This window comes from Tetrahymena thermophila (assembly GCF_000189635.1).
Source record: "Tetrahymena thermophila SB210 genomic scaffold scf_8253904, whole genome shotgun sequence".
NCBI lineage: Eukaryota > Ciliophora > Oligohymenophorea > Hymenostomatida > Tetrahymenidae > Tetrahymena > Tetrahymena thermophila.
In genome coordinates, this window is record NW_002475971.1 from 185,834 (window position 1) to 204,499 (window position 18,666).

Consider the following 18,666-nt stretch of genomic DNA (forward strand, 5'->3'; position numbering starts at 1 on the left):
AATAAATTTTTTCTATAAATTAAGAGGACTATTAATCTTATGTCGTTAAATTTTTTTAATTATTGATTGGGCATAAAAACAAATTCCAGAAGATTATAAAGTATATTTTTTTCATCTAATTTGATTCTTAATAATTTCTTTTATTAAAGTGGAGAAAATTTATGAAATAAATGAATTATTTTTAGATATTAAGAAATAATAAATTTCAATATAAAAAAATTTAGAAAACTCAAAAATAAATCATAAGTATGGGAAATTGTTGTCCTTAATAAGAAATACAAAATAATGATGTAATTTAAAAGAAAAATAAAAAGAAAAAAATGATTTCAAATAATATTTCTATAGAATAAATTAGATAGATAAGAATATAAAGTAATATTATTTTAAGTTTTTCTATTTTATTTTTAATCATACATTTTTTAAAATAAAAAGACTTTGAAAAAGAAATCAACTAAAATACAGAATCTCAATAAAATAATTTTTAGAGAAAAGATGTTATTTAGACAAATTTATCAATAGAGAATAGCGCTTTATTAGATTCATAATCAAATTTTTTTAAAAATGATGAAATTAATGCAGTATAAATTCAGTCAGATTTTAAAGATATTAGTTAAAGCAACGAAATTGTCATACAAGACTTATAATTTGAAATAAAAAACGAGCCAAATTAAATATAATATGAAGAAAAGTAAAGCTTAGAAAGAGAATAAGATAACTTATACGATATTGAAATCTATGAAAAAATTAAATTTTTGCTTTAACCCTGCATTTTTTTCTCTAATATGGTAATTTATAATTAGATTTTATTTTAAAAATAAAAATAAGCTAAAATTAACACTTTCTATTTTAACCAAAACTATTTAATTATTATTCCAAATTAAATAAAAAAGGTATCTATGCAGTTAAATACATCCTAACAAAAAGTAATAAAATATTATAGATATTTTCAACTGACTTAAATTTATTCGAAGCTTTTTTATTAATTTATTATATTATTTAAATATTTTAAATTGATAGATATATATTTTTAATTCTATTTATTTATAAATTTAATTGAAATTAGCTACTTAATATCAAAGAGATATCATTCCAAAATAACTAAATACTAAAGAATCTAAGCATAAATTATTAAAATATGATTAGATAAAACTAAGATTAAATGCTATTAGTAGATTAGGAAAATTGCATAAAACTATTAAAAGAATATTAATAAAATTTTTCGAGTTAATTTAACTAGAAAATTTAAATCATCAGTACTTCATATGATTAGGTTTTCTAAGTATAAAAATTTAGCTATTAGATTTAAGAAAATGGTAACTTTTATGAAATTGAGTAGGGTTATTATTTGGATAAATCAATTTTTGAAATATAATCTTATAATGCTTAAATTATTAATTCCATACCATACTTTGAAGCATTTGGTTGCAAGATCTTGTAAATTGATTAATAAGAGTCTATTATTTATTAGGAGTTATTAATATTGAATATAGATCAAATATCTTAAATTTTTAATAAATTGAAAATTTAGTGGAAATAATTTGATATTGAAAGTTTACTTTTATTTTGGCTCTAGCTAGTTATTTCTTTGCATGAATAATAATTGATATTTCCAAATATATCTCTCTAAAAAATTGGTGTTGTTTCTGATATATCTTGTTAATTTTATTACTTTAAAATAAGTGACATTATGGGTTTAATAGACTAAGATTAGGTTATTTAAAAATAAAATTTAGTTAGCATTAAATAAAAGACTGATGATAGTTTTTTATTTAAACAAATAAAAGACACTTGTAAAAATATAGTAAATATAATTCAAGAAAATCTTAAAATAATTTAAAAAAAATAGGATGTGGAAGTTGATTTCAAAAGCAACTTTTTAAAAATATATGAATTCTGTTAATTTTTTATTGGAAACAATTTCGAACAAATTAGCTTTAACCTTTAGTTTTTAATTCAAAAAATAGAAGCTTGCTTTCCAAATAGGTTTGAGCTAGTTTAATACTTAACAAAATCAGCAATTTTAGACTAGCTAGTTTAGGAAAAAAAGGTTAATTTATAAAAATCTTAGAATGAAATATTTAATTCTCATCAGAATATTAAAAATATGAAAAAAGAAAATAAAATCAACATATTATTACAAGCTGTAAATATAGTTTAGGAAACTATTTTCTTTACAATAATTAAAAGGCATATTTATGAGTTTGCTACAGAATTCGAAATTATTTAGTCAATAGAATTTCTATTATCGAGGCTTGGTACATAAAAAAATGAATAAGAACTATTTTTTTATGTACTTTTTAATTTCTTATAAATTTTGGTAGTAAACAAAATAGAAGTTGAAAGCTGTTAGAGATTCATTTTATAGTTATTAAATTGTTAATAAATTATTTCAAATAAAATTGGGTTGCACTATTTATTAGATATAATAATCTTTACTATGATATCAGAGTAAAAATATTAAGATGCTTTAAATTATTTAGAAATAATTATAGGAATAATAAAAGAAGGTGATAACTTGGATTCTCTTGATTTCAAAAAATAAATTATTTTGATAAAATTTATGATTTATATTTTACAATAATAGCCTATTAGCACAATATAGAGCTAATATTCTAAATTTCAAAAAGTTTAATAACTAATTGAATAGTAACCTTAAACTTCGTAATTAGACTCTTTAAATATTTTGATAAGACCAAAAACAGTAGAGTTATTAATATATTTAATCAACGATCAAACATATCAAATGCTAAATAAGTATTTTATTTTTTTATTTTATTTAAGCCTTTAAATTAATCATTCTAAGTTAAATAAATTCAGTCAAATATTCCAAATTTACTTTATTCTTTTTAAAAACATTATAATTATTTTTTTTAGAATTAAATAGATTGAATAAGGTATGAATGATATAATTATTTTATTTGAAAAAACAAATCCTTATTTGATCAGGTATAACATTAGTTATTGGCTTTTAAGCTTAATAGCATATTTAAAAGTTGAGAATTTTGAAGAATCTGTAAGTTTAATAAGCAAAATAAAAAAGTAAATATCTTAACTAAATTAAAAAGGAGATTATCTATTTACCAGTTATTTTCTATCTTAATTAGAAACAATATACTACCAAAAAAATAATTCAGTAAAATAACTAAAAAGGAACTTAAATAAAATAATTATTCTAAAAGAAAGAATACTTTTTGATTAAAAGGAAGATGAACTTTAATATTAATAAAATCTTTTTATGTAATTTTATAAATGGATTGAAGAAAATAGCTAGTAAACAGCAATCATACTGAAACAATAGAATATATTCTCATTAGGTAAAATAATTAATTAACTTTATTAGTAATTATAAATTACTTTTAAGATATAATAGGATTAGATCATCTTTCACAAGTCTAAAAATAAATGTAAGCTATGAATATTGAAACAAAGGATGATATGTAAATTGGTTAAGAAAGCTAAGTTTAAAAAGTTTTTCATAATCCTAAATTGAGTGAATAAATAGCATAATTATTATAAATTGATTTCTACATCTTACTTGAAGTAAAATTTTATTTAAAATATAAAAAAATATTAATTCTAATAAATTTAAATAGCCATTTGGTTTTATGAAAAATAGATCTAATATTATAATGAAATAAGATTTTTAGATTAATAAGTTATAATAAGAAGGGTAATAAAACAAAATTTCTAAAAATTCCTAAGAAATTTAGATTTTTTAGAAATTTTTCAGTAAATTAGAGAGAAAAAAAAATGATTATATGGTTGAGGATCGTATAGATAAATTGAAATATGATATTTACATATCAAATACTTATTAAATTTTTGATTTTGAATATTTTATAAAGATATAGAACTATTAGGATGTACTATTTGATTCCACTTTTGGGGAGTGTGTTTACACTAATCTTTACTTATTTAAAAAGCATCTTTCGGTTATTTAATGTCTTAATGGACACTCTTCTTTTTACCATTATCTCCCATATACTTATTTTATTGATATTAAAAATTGGTCTATATTTACTGAAGGTGGGACCTTTAATTTGAATGAAATGAGAATGTGCTTTTAATCATCCTAAAATAAAATATCCGAAGAATTATTGTCATACATTTTATCTAAACTTCTTTCTTTTGCTATGATCCTTAATAAAAATGACCTTTACTATGGTAATTATTCTTTAGAAACAGTATCATTCTTCAAATAGAATCAGGTATATTCTTTGAAAGTAAATAACTATGGCTGTATTTCCGGTGATTTCAATTCTTATTTTGAATTAAAAACTTTATATAAATTCTAATAATATTGTGAAATTGACTTTGGTAAATTAACTAGAGAGTAAATACTATTTGCAGAGGTTTACAACATATGTATGATAGTTACAGATTTGATTATAGATGATGACAGAGATTTTAGTAATTTATATGAACATATTAAATAAAATTTAAAGGAATAATAGAACTTAAATGCAGAGCAGTAATAATATCATAAATTAGCACATACTGAATTCATAAAAACAATTACAGAGAAATTATAAAATGAAAAAGAATTTTATAAAAATAATATTATTGATTTTATAATCGAGATAATTAACATGGAGAGCCATACCAACAAACCTTCTTTTGAAAGACATGAATTAGAAATTTTATTAAAAAAATATGATTTAATTGATTAAATAGAAGGAAACAAAAATTTTTAAAACGAAATAGAAATAAGTGAACAACTCATAACATACATATTTTAAACAACCAGATTCTTTTAGAACCAATAATACAAAACTAATTTGTAACGATGCTTTACTAATTACTACTTAAATTATTTTTCTAATGAACAAATTTACTTAGATTTTTTCTTAAAAGCTTAAAAATTAAATTTAATAGACTAAAAATCAAGATACTTTTTAAGTAAACTCTTTGTTATTCAATAATATATTTGTTCATTAATATTAAATAATCCAGTTTGTAAAATAGATTAATCTTTCCTAGAAATATTTTTTTAGGTTTCTATTAAACTGTTCAATACACTAAGTTTGAATAAAAATAATGAAAATTAAGAACTTAAATTATTGCAAGATAAGTTAGGCCCATTTTAAAGTATAGGCTAAGATATTGTAATTGATTACAATTACAGACTTTTAATTAATATTGCTTTGAAATTAAATCAATAATAATTTCTTAAATAGTTAATATTTTTTGATGGTATTTCTTAGCAATTTGAGAAAGATCTAAAAGAACTCTCAGTATAAATAACAATTTTGATTCTTAATAATGAAATAGAAGAAGCGAACGATATTTTTAAATAGGTAAACGAATTAATCAGCTAGAAATAGAATATCAACTAACCTATAGATATAGTCTATTTGCTCCCTCTTCTATCTTTTTCTAACAGTATAGCATAGAATGTGCAATTTATAATGTTTTATTTTGATTAATATTAAAAGTTTAATGAAAGGGTGATATCCAAACAACAACTTATCAATCAAGATTAATATTTTTACAAGATAATATTTTTGATGGATTATTCAAAAATTTTATATTTACTATCTTTTAATAAATATGATCAAGCCTTGAAAGCAATTGAAACTATCAAGTAGTCTTATAAAAATTTTCCTATTTATTTTTATAGAGAATTTGATATTCAATTTTATATTAGTTTAACACAACTTGAAGTTTTATGTAGGTCAAACTTAAAATAGTAAATAAATTCGTTGATAGTTCACTTACTTAGATTTAAGAATTATATGAGTAATGAATAAAGGCATCAATCTTATCAATTATTATTTGAAAAAATTATTTAACAATTGAATGGTTATATACTTCCTGTAGTATAGTTAGTTTGGAATTAAATGTAAAATGAGGAGGAATTATTTCTAAACTGTTAGGAAAATTTACTTACAAATTTTATTGATGATAGAAATAACTTTGATTTTGATTACTTACATACAATTTTTAATTAGCAAACATAAAAACTTGCTGAGTAAAATGAACAATATCAACCAAATATAGATGGAAATTTAATAAATAAGTAAGATAATAAAACAAATTATCCTAGAAATTAATTACTCATTGAATAAGCTTAAATTTCAACAGATTAAACTTAATTTTATGGATTTAAAAACCATGAAAAAATAGCATAATTTCAACCAAATTAAGAAGATACCTTATTAATAAAGGAGAATAATATAATAGAGAGTCCTAGAAATTAAATAATTTTTAACTAAGTTTACAGTTCTAGAGAATCAACTTAAATTTATGGACTTGAAAACCAGGAAACGCTGACATATGCAAGCTTTCATAAATTTATCTAAAAAATGAATAATTAAAAAAAATAACAAGATAGTATGCAAACTAACTCAAATATTGACATCACAGAAGTAAATTAAAGCTCATTATAAAATACAATAGATTTTTCAAGTTAATAGAAATTTATAAGCTAAAACAAGACTTATTAAGAGGAAATAACATAAGTATCTAAAGAATAGGAAACAATTTAAAGTAGTCAATATTTTGAAGAGTTAAATCATTAATAAATATCAAAGAATTAAAATTCAAAAGATGAAAAAATATCTACTCAAAAGGACTAAAAATAAATTCTTTAGAATTTATAGGATAATAATTTTGAAAAATAAAATATGGATAATCTAAAAAGTAACTATAAATTAGTGAAAATTGGAGAGTTAGGAAGAGGAGGATTTGGAAGTGTATCAATTTATTATGATAATGTGACAAGAAATAAAATAGCTGTTAAAGAATTTAATAGCTTAAAGGAATATTAATAAGAAAAAAATATTTTGTAGAAAATTCAATTTTAAGAACTATTCTTAGAAGTAAAAAAATATACCTGTTAATTAATAGACTTTAATGATTACAATTACACATTAGCTCTTGAAATGGGATTTTCTACTCTATAGGAAGCAGCTTAAATTTTGAATTTATAGAAAACTGGATTCAGCATTCCAAATCTTATAAATTTTTTAAATTCTATGGTTTGCTTTTGTATAGAATTACACAAAATAAAATATTATCATGGTGACATCAAACCTTAAAATATTATCATCACAATCAATTAAAATAGCAGTGAGTTTTAATAAAGTTTTGGAATTTGCGAGTTTGTTGAAGCCAATATTAAATTTATTGATTTTGGAAGCTTTAGTAATGATGTGGATTGTTATTATGAATATGTTTCAGCAAAATATAAATGCTTATTTTTTGAAGAAATTTTTTAAGAACAATAATTAACTTGGGAATAGATTTTATTTGCTGAAATATATAGCTGTTGTAAGACTTGTATCTACACAATGTCTTTAGAATTGTAAAATGAGTATATTTTATTCAATAAAAGCTAAGTTGATTAATAAAATCCAAACTAAGAATAAAAATTAAAATTATTTGATTTTTTAGATTTATTTTTAACTTAGAATCCTTCTTAAAATAATATCTTATAGGATGGAATATCACTTTAAAAACTTGTTTAATTTCAATAAAAATATTTGGTATAGAACCAAACTGTTTTAGTATAAAATTATTATTAAATAGATTTAATCTAGAAATAAGTTTGGAAAAAAATATAAACAGATGACTTTGTAGAATCTTAAATAAACAATCAGTTTTAATAAAATATGCTTAAAGCTTGCAGTTTTAGGAATAAAATTCTTCTCGATAAATAGATTTAACTAACATCTAATTAGTTAAATGAATATAGCATATAAGACATTTTAGATAATTTATTTTTATTACTATTTTCATTTGATTTAAGCCAAGAAGAATTCTATAAAATTAAAGAAATTAATGATTGGATCCAAGATTAAGATAAATACACTTCAAATGAAAAGATTTCTTTTTCTTTAGAGATTTGCTCTTTATTTTAAATGTACTAGCAAGACTCATAACAAAAAGATATTATTATTTTGCAATTAAAAGAATAATATAAAGTATTAAATCAAGAATTAAATTAATTTCAAAAATAAGTATATGAATAGATAATTCTAAATTATGAGAATAAATCAATTTAATTTTAAGAGTAAGCATTAGTTTTTATGCTAAGCAATTAATATTCACACAACAGCTTCTTAGATGTCTTTTTATTATTTTGCTCTTTTAGCAATTTAAGATAAAATAAATAGTTATTTGACTTATAGAATTTAACCAGGTATTTATTTTTTCAAATTTAAATATATTAATTCGTAAATTTTTAAAAAAAGATATCCATTTAGATCTCAATTAGTAGATTGGTTTAATAAAAATTAAAATCTTATGAGCATCTACAAAAGGAATATTTTTTATTACTGTTTAATAGTAATAGATATTATACTTTTATAGGATTACAATGATACTCTTTCTATTTATAGGAAACTAAGATAAAATGCAAAAATGATAAACAAGAAGATTGAAGCTGAAATTATATTTTTGATTCAATTTTCTCTATTGAAATAAAAAAAACAAACTGATTTTGCTTCTTTAAATAATTCTTTGGCAATATTAAGTTAAGCAAATTACAAAAGCCAACTTTATTTTTACTTCTAAAATTTATTTTAAGACTTTATTAAGTAAAATTTATCCATAGTTAAGCAGGAATTAACATTTAAATCAGTTATGGATACTATATTTTGAAGTTTTTTACCAAATTAATTAATGTTTTTTTAACTTTTAACATTCTATTGCATATTTATTTAACTAAATAGCAACTATAATATGTATCTGATTGATATTTTGTTTTTTTTAATTTAAACTTAAATAATTTTAAATGTTTTTTATTCTAAAAAGTTATTTCATAGAAAATCATTAATATTCAATTTTAAAAATAGTAATTTATTAATTTGATAAAAGTTAGGTACTTTTCTTAGATTTAAGATAATTCTATGAACAAATTTTAAAATTTATTAAATAAAATATTATAATTTTAGATAATAAGCTTGTTAAAAATCACTGATTTATGCAATCAATAACCATTTATTTTAATTTTTTTTAATATCTATTATTGAATTAATTTTAGTTCAAAAATCAATTGTAAACTTAATCATTAACTATTATGAATTACATAAATAAATTACACAAAAATAAAAGTTAATAAATAATCTTTAAACTATTTTGATAATAATATTTTGAATATTTTTTAAGTTATTCTAAAGAAATTTATTTCATTTAATATTATTTATTTAATTAACTTTGGATTATTTTGGTGAGTCAAAAGCTTATGAAATTTTAAGGTAATCTTAAAGAGAATCCTATGTTTTTAGGTTATTAGATTAGTTTATCCTAGATATATTTGTAATATTTAAAATTTCGTTTATTTATTCTGTTTTTTTTAGACTATCTTTAAAGTTTTTTGAAGCTGATTTCTCTTATTTCTTTTACTCATTATTTAGTATGCTTTTTAAAAATTAATTACTTTTTTCAGAATAGCTTTTTCTTAAAAAATAAGAATTCTATGTTTTGTTTGATTATGTTTAATTTTGATTCGTTTTATCTAATTATAAAATTTATGAATAATCTTGAGAGTCTCCTCCATCAACATACTGACCACTCTAAAAATATTAAAACTTATTTGAGTTATCTAAATAAATTTAACGTGAAGTATTATTCTATATTTAGTATATTTAAGATTATGAAGCATTAAACACTGGGCTCTACTATAAATGATCTACTTTCAGTTTATTTTATCTTTGCGATAAGGAAGATTAAATTATTCTCAATTAGGGATCAGATTATTTCTAAGAAATTTTTATTTAACTTTTTTGTTTAATAAATGAAGAAATTCTATTTCTAAGTTCAGTTTAATGAGGCTTCTCCAAAATTTAAAGGAGATTTTCTTGAGAATTTTAAATTATTTAGCTGTTAGGATTTAAAAAATACTAATTTGTATTTTCTTACATTAAATTCTCATTTTAAATCCTCTGCTGATTGCTGTAAAATTAAAGAGTTGTTTTAAATTACTTTTATTCTCTTGGTGTAACAAGGTTATTTATTTATTTTTTTATTTATGTGTGTATGTTAATAGTTTTATTAGATTGCGATTTTTTAAGAGATTTATTTATTTCATATTAAATTTGATCACAAGAACTAGAGGTTTCATCTGATCTTTGACTATATCCCTCTAAAAATTATAAAACTTTCTTTCTATTAGGCTACTTTTTTGATTAGGAACTTCTCTCACTTTTATCAAGCCTAAATGTGTAATTATCAAATCTTCTTCTTAAATCAAATTATTATATTCTATGTCTTGAATTTTAAGGATTTTTTTAATAGAAAGGGTTTTAGAGTAAAGAGTTAGAAGGTTTAATATCATATTTATTTTTTAAGGCTCTCTCATTTAATTTATTAATTTAATGAGTGTTCTTATAACCTAAATGAAAGCTCATCTAAATCAATTGATCTAATTTAGACTATCCTTTTTGTTTTTCGTCAAACTAATCATAATATAGAGATCTAACAGTTTTATCTTGAAGCTCAACAGTGCATTAATTTTATTTGTTTATTTTTTTATCTAATTATTAATTCTATTGTTAATCTTATCTAATAGAAGAGTGTTCACTTTAAGATTTTTATAATTTATTAAGTTTAACTAAGTATTAGTTTAAATTGTTTAATTAATTTTTATTTTATTTGCTTTTTTTTTCTAATCGTTAGCTTTAAGCAATATTTTCACCTCCAAATTAATTTAATATGTCATTAAAATCATTAAAAGAAATCTGACCTTTCTTTTTCTCCATCAAAGGTCTTTGGTATATAATATCTCCCTTGAAAGATAAATCTCTTTTACTGTCAGAATATGCCTATACCCTTGAGTTAATATAATTATTTAAATTATTGCTTTTGATTATTAACTCTTTCTTAGTTAAATTTTTATGTTTTAACAAATTTTTTAGAATTGATATTTCAATAGCTAGAACTTTGCAATAGTTCAAACACAGAGCACTATGAGTATATTATTATCTATTCAAAGCATTATAATCACCAAAAGAAGAAAATTATTAGATCTATAATAACTGTATTCTTTTATTTTATTTCTATAAGCAAATCTAAAATTATAAAATAAAATTATTAATTTTGGTGTTAATTTATTTTTTTAATTTTTTATTACATTTTTCAACAAAATCATTGAAATTGGGGTATATAAAAAATTATCATTATTAAAAAAATTTTTGATTTACTTATTAATAAAATTAAATTGTTTTATAAATAATTCTAATGAAAAATAAAGTAATATTTAATGATGAATATTCATCAAAAATAAATAAAGAGATATTTTTACTTATAGTTCACCTTTAAGCAGATAGTAAAAGTATAAAGGTTCTTCGTTTTAATGATAAATATAATCATTTTTTTGAAATCTAAGTATTTTTGAGTTATTAACAGCTGCTTTAAGGAATTTGCTAGTTTGTTTTTCCTAAAACCCATTAACAAGAAAAATACTTTTTGCTTTCTGTTTTTATTTAAATTATTTATTTTTTTAGTTTATTGTTTAATAAATTTAATATTCGATAGTTATAACATAAGTACTATCTTAAGATACCAAAGCAGACATTGTTCTTACTGCAGCAGGATCATATTTGTTTTCGTAATTGATTTCATCTGTTATTAACTTACCTTACTCAATTATTTATACAAATTAATGGTTAAATTTATCAAAAATTTGACCTTGTTCATAAAAATAATTTAATATCTGGCAATTTTGGTCTAAGCTAATTTAGTTTTCATGTATTTAAATGTTTTTTTTAATTTCATTTACTACAATTTAAGCTCTTTTAAGAAGTATCCCTTTCTTAGCTTTATCTTGCTTCTCCAAATTATTATCATTTTTTCGATGTATTTAAACTTTAAAATTTGTGTTAAATTATTAATCTGTTTAAGGATGATATAGTTGTTAACTAGGACAAATATTTTAAGAATTATTATCGATTCTATTTGATGTGTTTTGATTTTAACTATGACTTTAAATGAGACTTAAGGGATTTTTCAATAAAAGTTATGTTTCTAAACTTAGTCTTTTAATTGGCTTTTAAAAATTTTTTACAGCCTTTTATATTGTATAAATGTTTTGTAATATATTGACTGGTTTATCCCTACAAAATAAATCATTTTAATTTTTCTGAAAAATTCTTTCGAATTTTTAAAAAATATCAGCATTCTTTGGTTTAAATAATACAACTTCTCCTTTCCAAAGAATATTTAAAGGATTTCTCTTCGTCCCTATTGTTAAGTAGATGTAGAAATAATAAGTAGAACTTAATTAAATGCTTAAATAGATTTACCACTAACAAATACAAAATCTAAAGTATTCAACTATTTTATTTTCACATATTTACAATATTAACGAAGAATAGAAATGTCTTTTTTTCTCTAAAAGTAAGGAATGTCTTTCAAAATTTCAAAAATGATATTTATCTACTCTTAATTTCTTAAATTAGGTTTCACGTCTGAAATCTCTAATGCTATCTAGATTTACTATAATTTAAACATTTTTTAAAGGGTAAATAAAAGAAATAGATTAAGTAAATAAATAAATATATGCATAAAATCTAATGGGATTCATACCTATTTTAATGTTTTGTTCTTTATGTTTTGAGAGCTAATTTTTTCTTTGCTTTATTTGTATATTTTTATTGCTATCTTCACAAAATTTGCATATTTTTTGAAATTTTAAATTACAAATTCTTTTCTCAATTTCTTTTTTTCATTAATGCTTAAATCAGATTCTATGGAAGCTTGACGAGATAGCTAAACCTTATTATCTAGCTAGCCTAAGTAACAATCACTGTTTAAATCTTAATAGCTTTTAAAAAATGGTTTAACATAAGCCATGACAAATTTTTTATTATGTTTTAATATGAATATATTATAAGCTTTACTTTATTCTTTCTTTTAATAAGTCTTTTAATCAGCTGATTAGCAATAAAAACAACTAAATAAATAAACAAATTATTTGCTTTAAACTAAAACTAAATTGATTATATTTTTTAATCAAAAATTAGCCATAAATATTTTGCATTTTAAATAAACAAATTGATTAGAATATAATCTCTGATTAACAATTATTTATTTATTTAACTAAATACATTTTTATTTAAATAAATTTGCTTTATCTAAAAAGAATTTGTGCTTCATTTAATAATTATAAAACAAAATAAAATGAAGATATAAATAAGTAAATAAACTTACAATATTAACTTGATAAATGTAATAATTGCTGATATATAAATATATATATATACTTAATCACTTTTTTGAGAATGTTTTCGTTGATTATCTTAACGCAGTTTTTCTTTTAACAATATTCTCTCTTATGACTTTCTTTTTTTTTCCTTTTCTTGACTGTATTTTTGAATGCACTTAATTTAAAAAGTAAAGCTTGAGAATCTATCCCATGTTATTTGAAGGAAAATATCTTACATATTCTCTAAACGTATCGAATTTCTCTTCTATGTCGAATAAACAATATTTGTTGAGATGAAAATTGTTTTCATCTAAAGTAAAAAAAACCCCATATTCATTATTATTATTGTTATTATTATTATTATTGTTATTAAACAAAGAAGGTCTTTTTTTATCTTTAGCTTTTTTTTTACTGTTACTTTTTTCATAGCTTTAAGAGTTTTGATTTTTTAAGTTAATTGACTCATCTTAAGCTTACTATGAAAGCTACTAACTTACTTAATTGCAAGAAGAGTTTAATATTTTACTTGTGCTTTTCCTCTTAGAATCTCTTATTGTAGGATTATACTAACTAACTTAATTAGACATTAAATCATCAAATTCTGACATCTATACAGCTATCTGACTTTAATTTTTTTAAGATTTTATAGCAGACTATGCTAATTATTAATTTATTTCTAGCTATAATATATTTTTATTTTAATTAAATTGAGATAAATTCATTTAATGTGTGCTATAGTTATCTGGATTATTTTAATTATTCGAACTATTGTAATTATTTGAGCTACTTTAATTAATAGAGAGGTTATTACTATTGTTACTATTAGAGTTACTGCTATTACCTAGAGTGTTAAATCTCTTAATCTATAGTTAATTTATTTAACATAAATTTTACAATTGCGATGGACTGATATACTCACTTTATCTTTTTCTTTGTTGTTTTTTGTCTAAAGTTTATTGTTTTTATGGTTAAACTTAAAAGCTCAATTGCTTAACAATATTATTTTAGCTAAAATCTCCACTATTATATAAATTATTGCCACTTTCTTCATGAATTTCTTCTGTTATTTACTCAACATATTAATTCCAAAGTTTATCTTTATTGTTACTCTAACCCTCTGTATTTGAATTAGAAGATTTACTCATACTACAGCTATGTGCTCTTGATCTTACTTAACTACTGTTTTAAATTATATTTACTTAAATTTGACTATTTGAATATTCTGAAGAGCTATCTTGATCAGACTCTGTATAAATAATAACTTAACTTTAACTATATTCAAAATTTTTGACAGTTTTTTTCACAATATCGTGGTTTATTCTACTATTATATCTAAATCATTAATTAAAAAAACTATTTAATAATCAAAATATTTACAACAACAATAATAATAGTAACATTTATTTATCAATCATTACTTTTTTATGTTTCTTTCAACTGAAACTCTTTATTACGGAACAAACTTATTACTTTCGTGAATAACTTGAGATTTCTTTTTATCTATATGTAAATATGGGCAGCTGTCGTATTTGTGCAAATAGTTATCGCATACCATACATTTCAATCCCAAAGTTTGATATTAGTCATACAAAGATATTTTATCTTTCAGTTAACGATAATATTGCTTGAAAAAATAATTAAAAATTACTTATTTGTGATAAAATATTACGTATTCTTCTGGAAATTATTATAGAACTTAAGCAAAATCTTCTTTAGTCAAATAAGCAACACAACTAATATTTGTTGCTTTCAACGAATACTATCTTTTTTTACTATTATGAAAAAATTCTTCTTCTCCAATCACTTCTTCATTCTTTAATAAATTATTTTAAATTTAAAAATGAAATAATTTTTTGCTTTAAAACTGAATTTTTTTGTTTTATAAATAAATGCTTATTTTACGAATTCAATAAGCTATTTATGTAAAATTTTGAGTTATTAAAAATTAAATGAACAATTGGATTCAATAAAATAATCTTTTACTGTATATTTTTTCAAAAGTGTAACTCCTTTAGAATTATTTTCACTACTTATTAGCTCTAATTCACCCTATTTTGTTTTAAAAATGATAAAATAAAAATTAATTAAATTAAATTACAGAAATGAGAATGTAAATTTTGTCATCATATTCGTATTTCCTAAAAATATACTCTTCAGCTACTAAATTAAGCTCTTTCATTTTCAGAGAAAGAGCATCAAGAACTTAATTACTAAAGTTTAGATAAAATATTTTATGATTTTTTAGTTTTTTTGCATACAAATCTCTTAGAACCTCTTCTTTAAGTTTGCTGGTTAAATTTTCAAGTAATATCCTGCAATTAGATTCTGAATTCAACTCTTCTTTAAAGTAATATTCAAAATATTTTCTCACTCGTGTTTGCAGCTGAGCGTCTATACCTCTTTTATACATTAAATAATTTACTTTCTTCATTTTTGATTTAAGTTTAAGAGTATTTCTTTCCATTTCTTGCAATATATCACCTAAAAATTTTTAAAATTAATGATTTATTTTTTAACAATTTAAAATATTTTACCAATTTAATTAAAGCTGTAAGCAAATATACCACATGAAAAAAGGCTCATTACTATAACATATGATCTTTCGACTAATACAAAAAATTAAATAAATGTAGCATTTAATTAAAATATTTACTTGTAGTTATTGGAACTATATCTCCATATCCTAAGGTAACCATTGTAATGGCTGCCCAATAGACACCTGTTATATATATATCTTCCCATGATTTAGAAGGAATAGGAGCACTATCAATCCAGCTCTTCTTATTATTCTATATTTCTACCTACCCAATTTAAATGAACAAACAAGCACTCAAATGAGCTACAAACAAAAGTATTAAAATTAGCCTTACTAATTTTCCAGATACAGATATAACACTATTTCTAGAAAAATTCTCTTAGATTCGTTACTGTTTCTTTAAAACATCTATTAACTTAACGCAAATGATATATTTAAGATTATGAATAGAATAATAAACACTGGCCAAGTAAATTGTAGCAATAGAAAATTCCTTTCTATTTAATTAAATAGGATAAAAATATTGATTGGTTTGCCAAATTAATAATAAATAGACTTACAAAAAATCTTTAGACAAATAATTTAAAAATATTTCTTTTCTATCCATAATAATTAGACCTCTTTTGAAGAATGCCTTTATTGATATAATAATTTATAAAACCTATTTGATAGTAAAATTCTATTTTTACAGTGTTAACATTAATTAGTATTTCTATAGGTAGCAGCAAGTACATAGTTCTGTTGCAAATAAATTCATAAACCTCCCACGTAATATTCAAGCAATTATTAAGAGGAATATAGAAAAATAAATTCAAAAATAAAATGATATAAAAGACATCCCATATAGTTTTATAATTAGAATCCTTTAAATTAAAAATTAAGCTTTATTTATATTTTTATAAAAATAAATTAATATACTGGTGTTATAATCTGTGAAGAGCTTGATAAAATTCGTCCTATTAGGCTTTCTATATTTATAATTAGTGAATTAATTAATATTATTTTTTATATATTGTATTTTATTTTAAAATAATTAAAAAATATGCTTAAATATTTTTAGTTAAAATTTACATTAATATTATTTACTAAAAAAGTATTTTATAATAAAAATTAATGTTTTTATAAAGAATTACAGTGATTAAATTTTTCAAATAATAAAATTTTTTACATTAAAATCTAAACTTGAGTTCCTAGTATCTTGATGGAGTCTATTAGAAATATAAATATATTATTTAATTAAACAAAATGTAAATAGATAAGGATATAACATTCCAAAATAAGTTAATTTAGTTTATGAAATAATCAATCATTCTATTTATTTTTAACTATTTTTTACAAATATTAGATGATTTAAATTACAAAGTTTATAATTCATTTGTAATATTGAAAAAAAATAATTTTGTTGATTTTGCTTTTAATCAACCAACCATTTTTCTAATTTTACAAAAATCAATAAATTACTTATTTGTATAGAAGGTTATTAAATCTATAGAAATCATAATCACTAGCATTATCACCTATAATATTAAAGTGGTGATGAGTTAAGCATTTAAATAGTAATTTTCTAGACTTAAGTCTCATTATACTCATAAACTTTTTGATGTTAATAGTTCTCATAAAAATATGATATTGTTTATTAAGAGTTTTTTGTTTATTCAATAAGAATTAGATTAATCCAACTTTATTTTTTCCTTCACAAACTTCATCATCTTCTTTTTCAAATCTACTTTTTCTATAAAATTCAGTTCTTTCCTAAAATTCATTAGTATAAGTTATAACAGTTGTCTTTCTTTTTTGAGAATCTTTAAATTTTTTAAAATCTGACTCTATAGCTTAGTCAGAGAATTTTGGGGAGTCAACATTTTATTGACATTTGTTAAACTTGGTTGAATAATCTACACTCACATGAGAATCTTTTTTACAAAGATTAGTGAAATTGAATGGTGAGTTTTAGTTAGTCTTTTCTTCTAAAATACTTGTCCTTTCTGCTAATGAATTAATATCTTAATCTGATAATCCATCCCCTTTATTTTATTCGATTGCTGAAGGAATCCAAACTTATTTTCGCCTTAAAGCATCATTATTTACACTGTTGTCATCATAATATTAGGCATGTGGTTTTATGTTAGAAATTGAACATCTAATATATTTAATTATCAAAAAAAAGTTCATATTCAGAAAAATCATAACAAATTAAAGCTACTTTGATTGATTCAAGTTATAATCAGATTATTCTATGTATTTAGAAATATTAATTTCTTATTCCATAATTTTTATAAAATAATAATATATATTTAACTAATTTATTTAGTTTATCCAAAAATAAAAGCTTTAATTTACTTCTACTTTTACTTTTTTATTATTAATTTACTGATATTTGCAAGTTCAAAGTATATGAAAAATCGATGTTTTTTTATCAACTTTTATATTCTTTTAAAATAAGGAGCAAATTAATTTTTATCTTTTAAACAATTAATTTAATTAATTCTTAAAAGTTGAATTAGTTCATTGCTTTATGTTTATTTTGAAGAAATTTTACAATTGAATTTAATTTTGTTAAAAATTTTTTTTCTTCAATAAAAAAATAAAATAATTTTTATTCATTTAATTAATATAAATTTTAAATCAATTTTTTATGAATTTAAAAAATAAAAAGTTCCAAATTTTTTATGAATTTTAATTAATTTATTTATAATAAAAATATTAATTAATTTTTTTATCTAAATTCTTTTATGTATTTGCATAGCTCTTTATTAAGTGTATTAACTTTATATATTTATATTATAAAAATACAAATAAAAAGATTTTTTTAAGTGCTAATAGATGAAGGAAAAGGATTGATTATAATATGGAATTATAAATTTTTATCTAGAAATAAAAGGTGAAGAGTTTTGATGGAGAAAAAGATGGCAAGAAAGTAATTTTTAATAGAGTCATGAGGAATTGATTAAAATCATAGATAAAACAACTCTAATTTGATCAA

General features: G+C 20.5%; 6 protein-coding genes across 6 annotated transcripts; 4 read left to right on the forward strand and 2 right to left on the reverse strand. All coding sequences in view use genetic code 6, as the record gives it.

The window, feature by feature from the left end:
• Positions 1 to 143: 143 nt before the first annotated feature.
• On the forward strand, positions 144 to 1,139 carry TTHERM_000726218 (transmembrane protein, putative; the record flags this gene model as incomplete). Its single annotated transcript, XM_012800851.1, has 2 exons — positions 144 to 372; positions 433 to 1,139. The coding sequence occupies exons 1-2, from the start codon at positions 162 to 164 to the stop codon at positions 1,137 to 1,139; spliced, it is 918 nt and encodes a 305-aa protein (XP_012656305.1). The 5' UTR covers positions 144 to 161.
• Positions 1,140 to 1,754: 615 nt separating this feature from the next.
• TTHERM_000726219 (hypothetical protein) lies at positions 1,755 to 2,900 on the forward strand (the record flags this gene model as incomplete). Its single annotated transcript, XM_012800852.1, has 3 exons — positions 1,755 to 1,790; positions 1,847 to 2,816; positions 2,875 to 2,900. 3 exons carry the CDS (start codon positions 1,755 to 1,757, stop codon positions 2,898 to 2,900), a joined length of 1,032 nt encoding a protein of 343 aa, XP_012656306.1.
• An 858-nt stretch (positions 2,901 to 3,758) lies between these two features.
• Positions 3,759 to 5,443, forward strand: TTHERM_00726220 (hypothetical protein; the record flags this gene model as incomplete). The annotated part of the gene is made up of 2 exons (XM_001027144.2): positions 3,759 to 5,382; positions 5,436 to 5,443. 2 exons carry the CDS (start codon positions 3,759 to 3,761, stop codon positions 5,441 to 5,443), a joined length of 1,632 nt encoding a protein of 543 aa, XP_001027144.2.
• A 302-nt stretch (positions 5,444 to 5,745) lies between these two features.
• On the forward strand, positions 5,746 to 8,604 carry TTHERM_00726230 (kinase domain protein; the record flags this gene model as incomplete). Its single annotated transcript, XM_001027145.2, has 2 exons — positions 5,746 to 8,143; positions 8,196 to 8,604. Exons 1-2 carry the CDS (start codon positions 5,841 to 5,843, stop codon positions 8,602 to 8,604), a joined length of 2,712 nt encoding a protein of 903 aa, XP_001027145.2. The 5' UTR covers positions 5,746 to 5,840.
• Positions 8,605 to 9,131: 527 nt separating this feature from the next.
• TTHERM_00726240 (cation channel family protein) lies at positions 9,132 to 12,795 on the reverse strand (the record flags this gene model as incomplete). The annotated part of the gene is made up of 4 exons (XM_001027146.2): positions 9,132 to 10,766; positions 11,246 to 11,416; positions 11,507 to 12,010; positions 12,643 to 12,795. 4 exons carry the CDS (start codon positions 12,793 to 12,795, stop codon positions 9,132 to 9,134), a joined length of 2,463 nt encoding a protein of 820 aa, XP_001027146.2.
• A 414-nt stretch (positions 12,796 to 13,209) lies between these two features.
• Positions 13,210 to 17,951, reverse strand: TTHERM_000726249 (cation channel family protein; the record flags this gene model as incomplete). Its single annotated transcript, XM_012800853.1, has 13 exons — positions 13,210 to 14,479; positions 14,566 to 14,771; positions 14,817 to 14,960; positions 15,131 to 15,196; positions 15,246 to 15,628; positions 15,682 to 15,753; positions 15,801 to 16,180; positions 16,244 to 16,317; positions 16,373 to 16,546; positions 16,602 to 16,651; positions 16,852 to 16,891; positions 17,145 to 17,823; positions 17,887 to 17,951. The coding sequence occupies 13 exons, from the start codon at positions 17,949 to 17,951 to the stop codon at positions 13,210 to 13,212; spliced, it is 3,603 nt and encodes a 1,200-aa protein (XP_012656307.1).
• Positions 17,952 to 18,666: the final 715 nt, after the last annotated feature.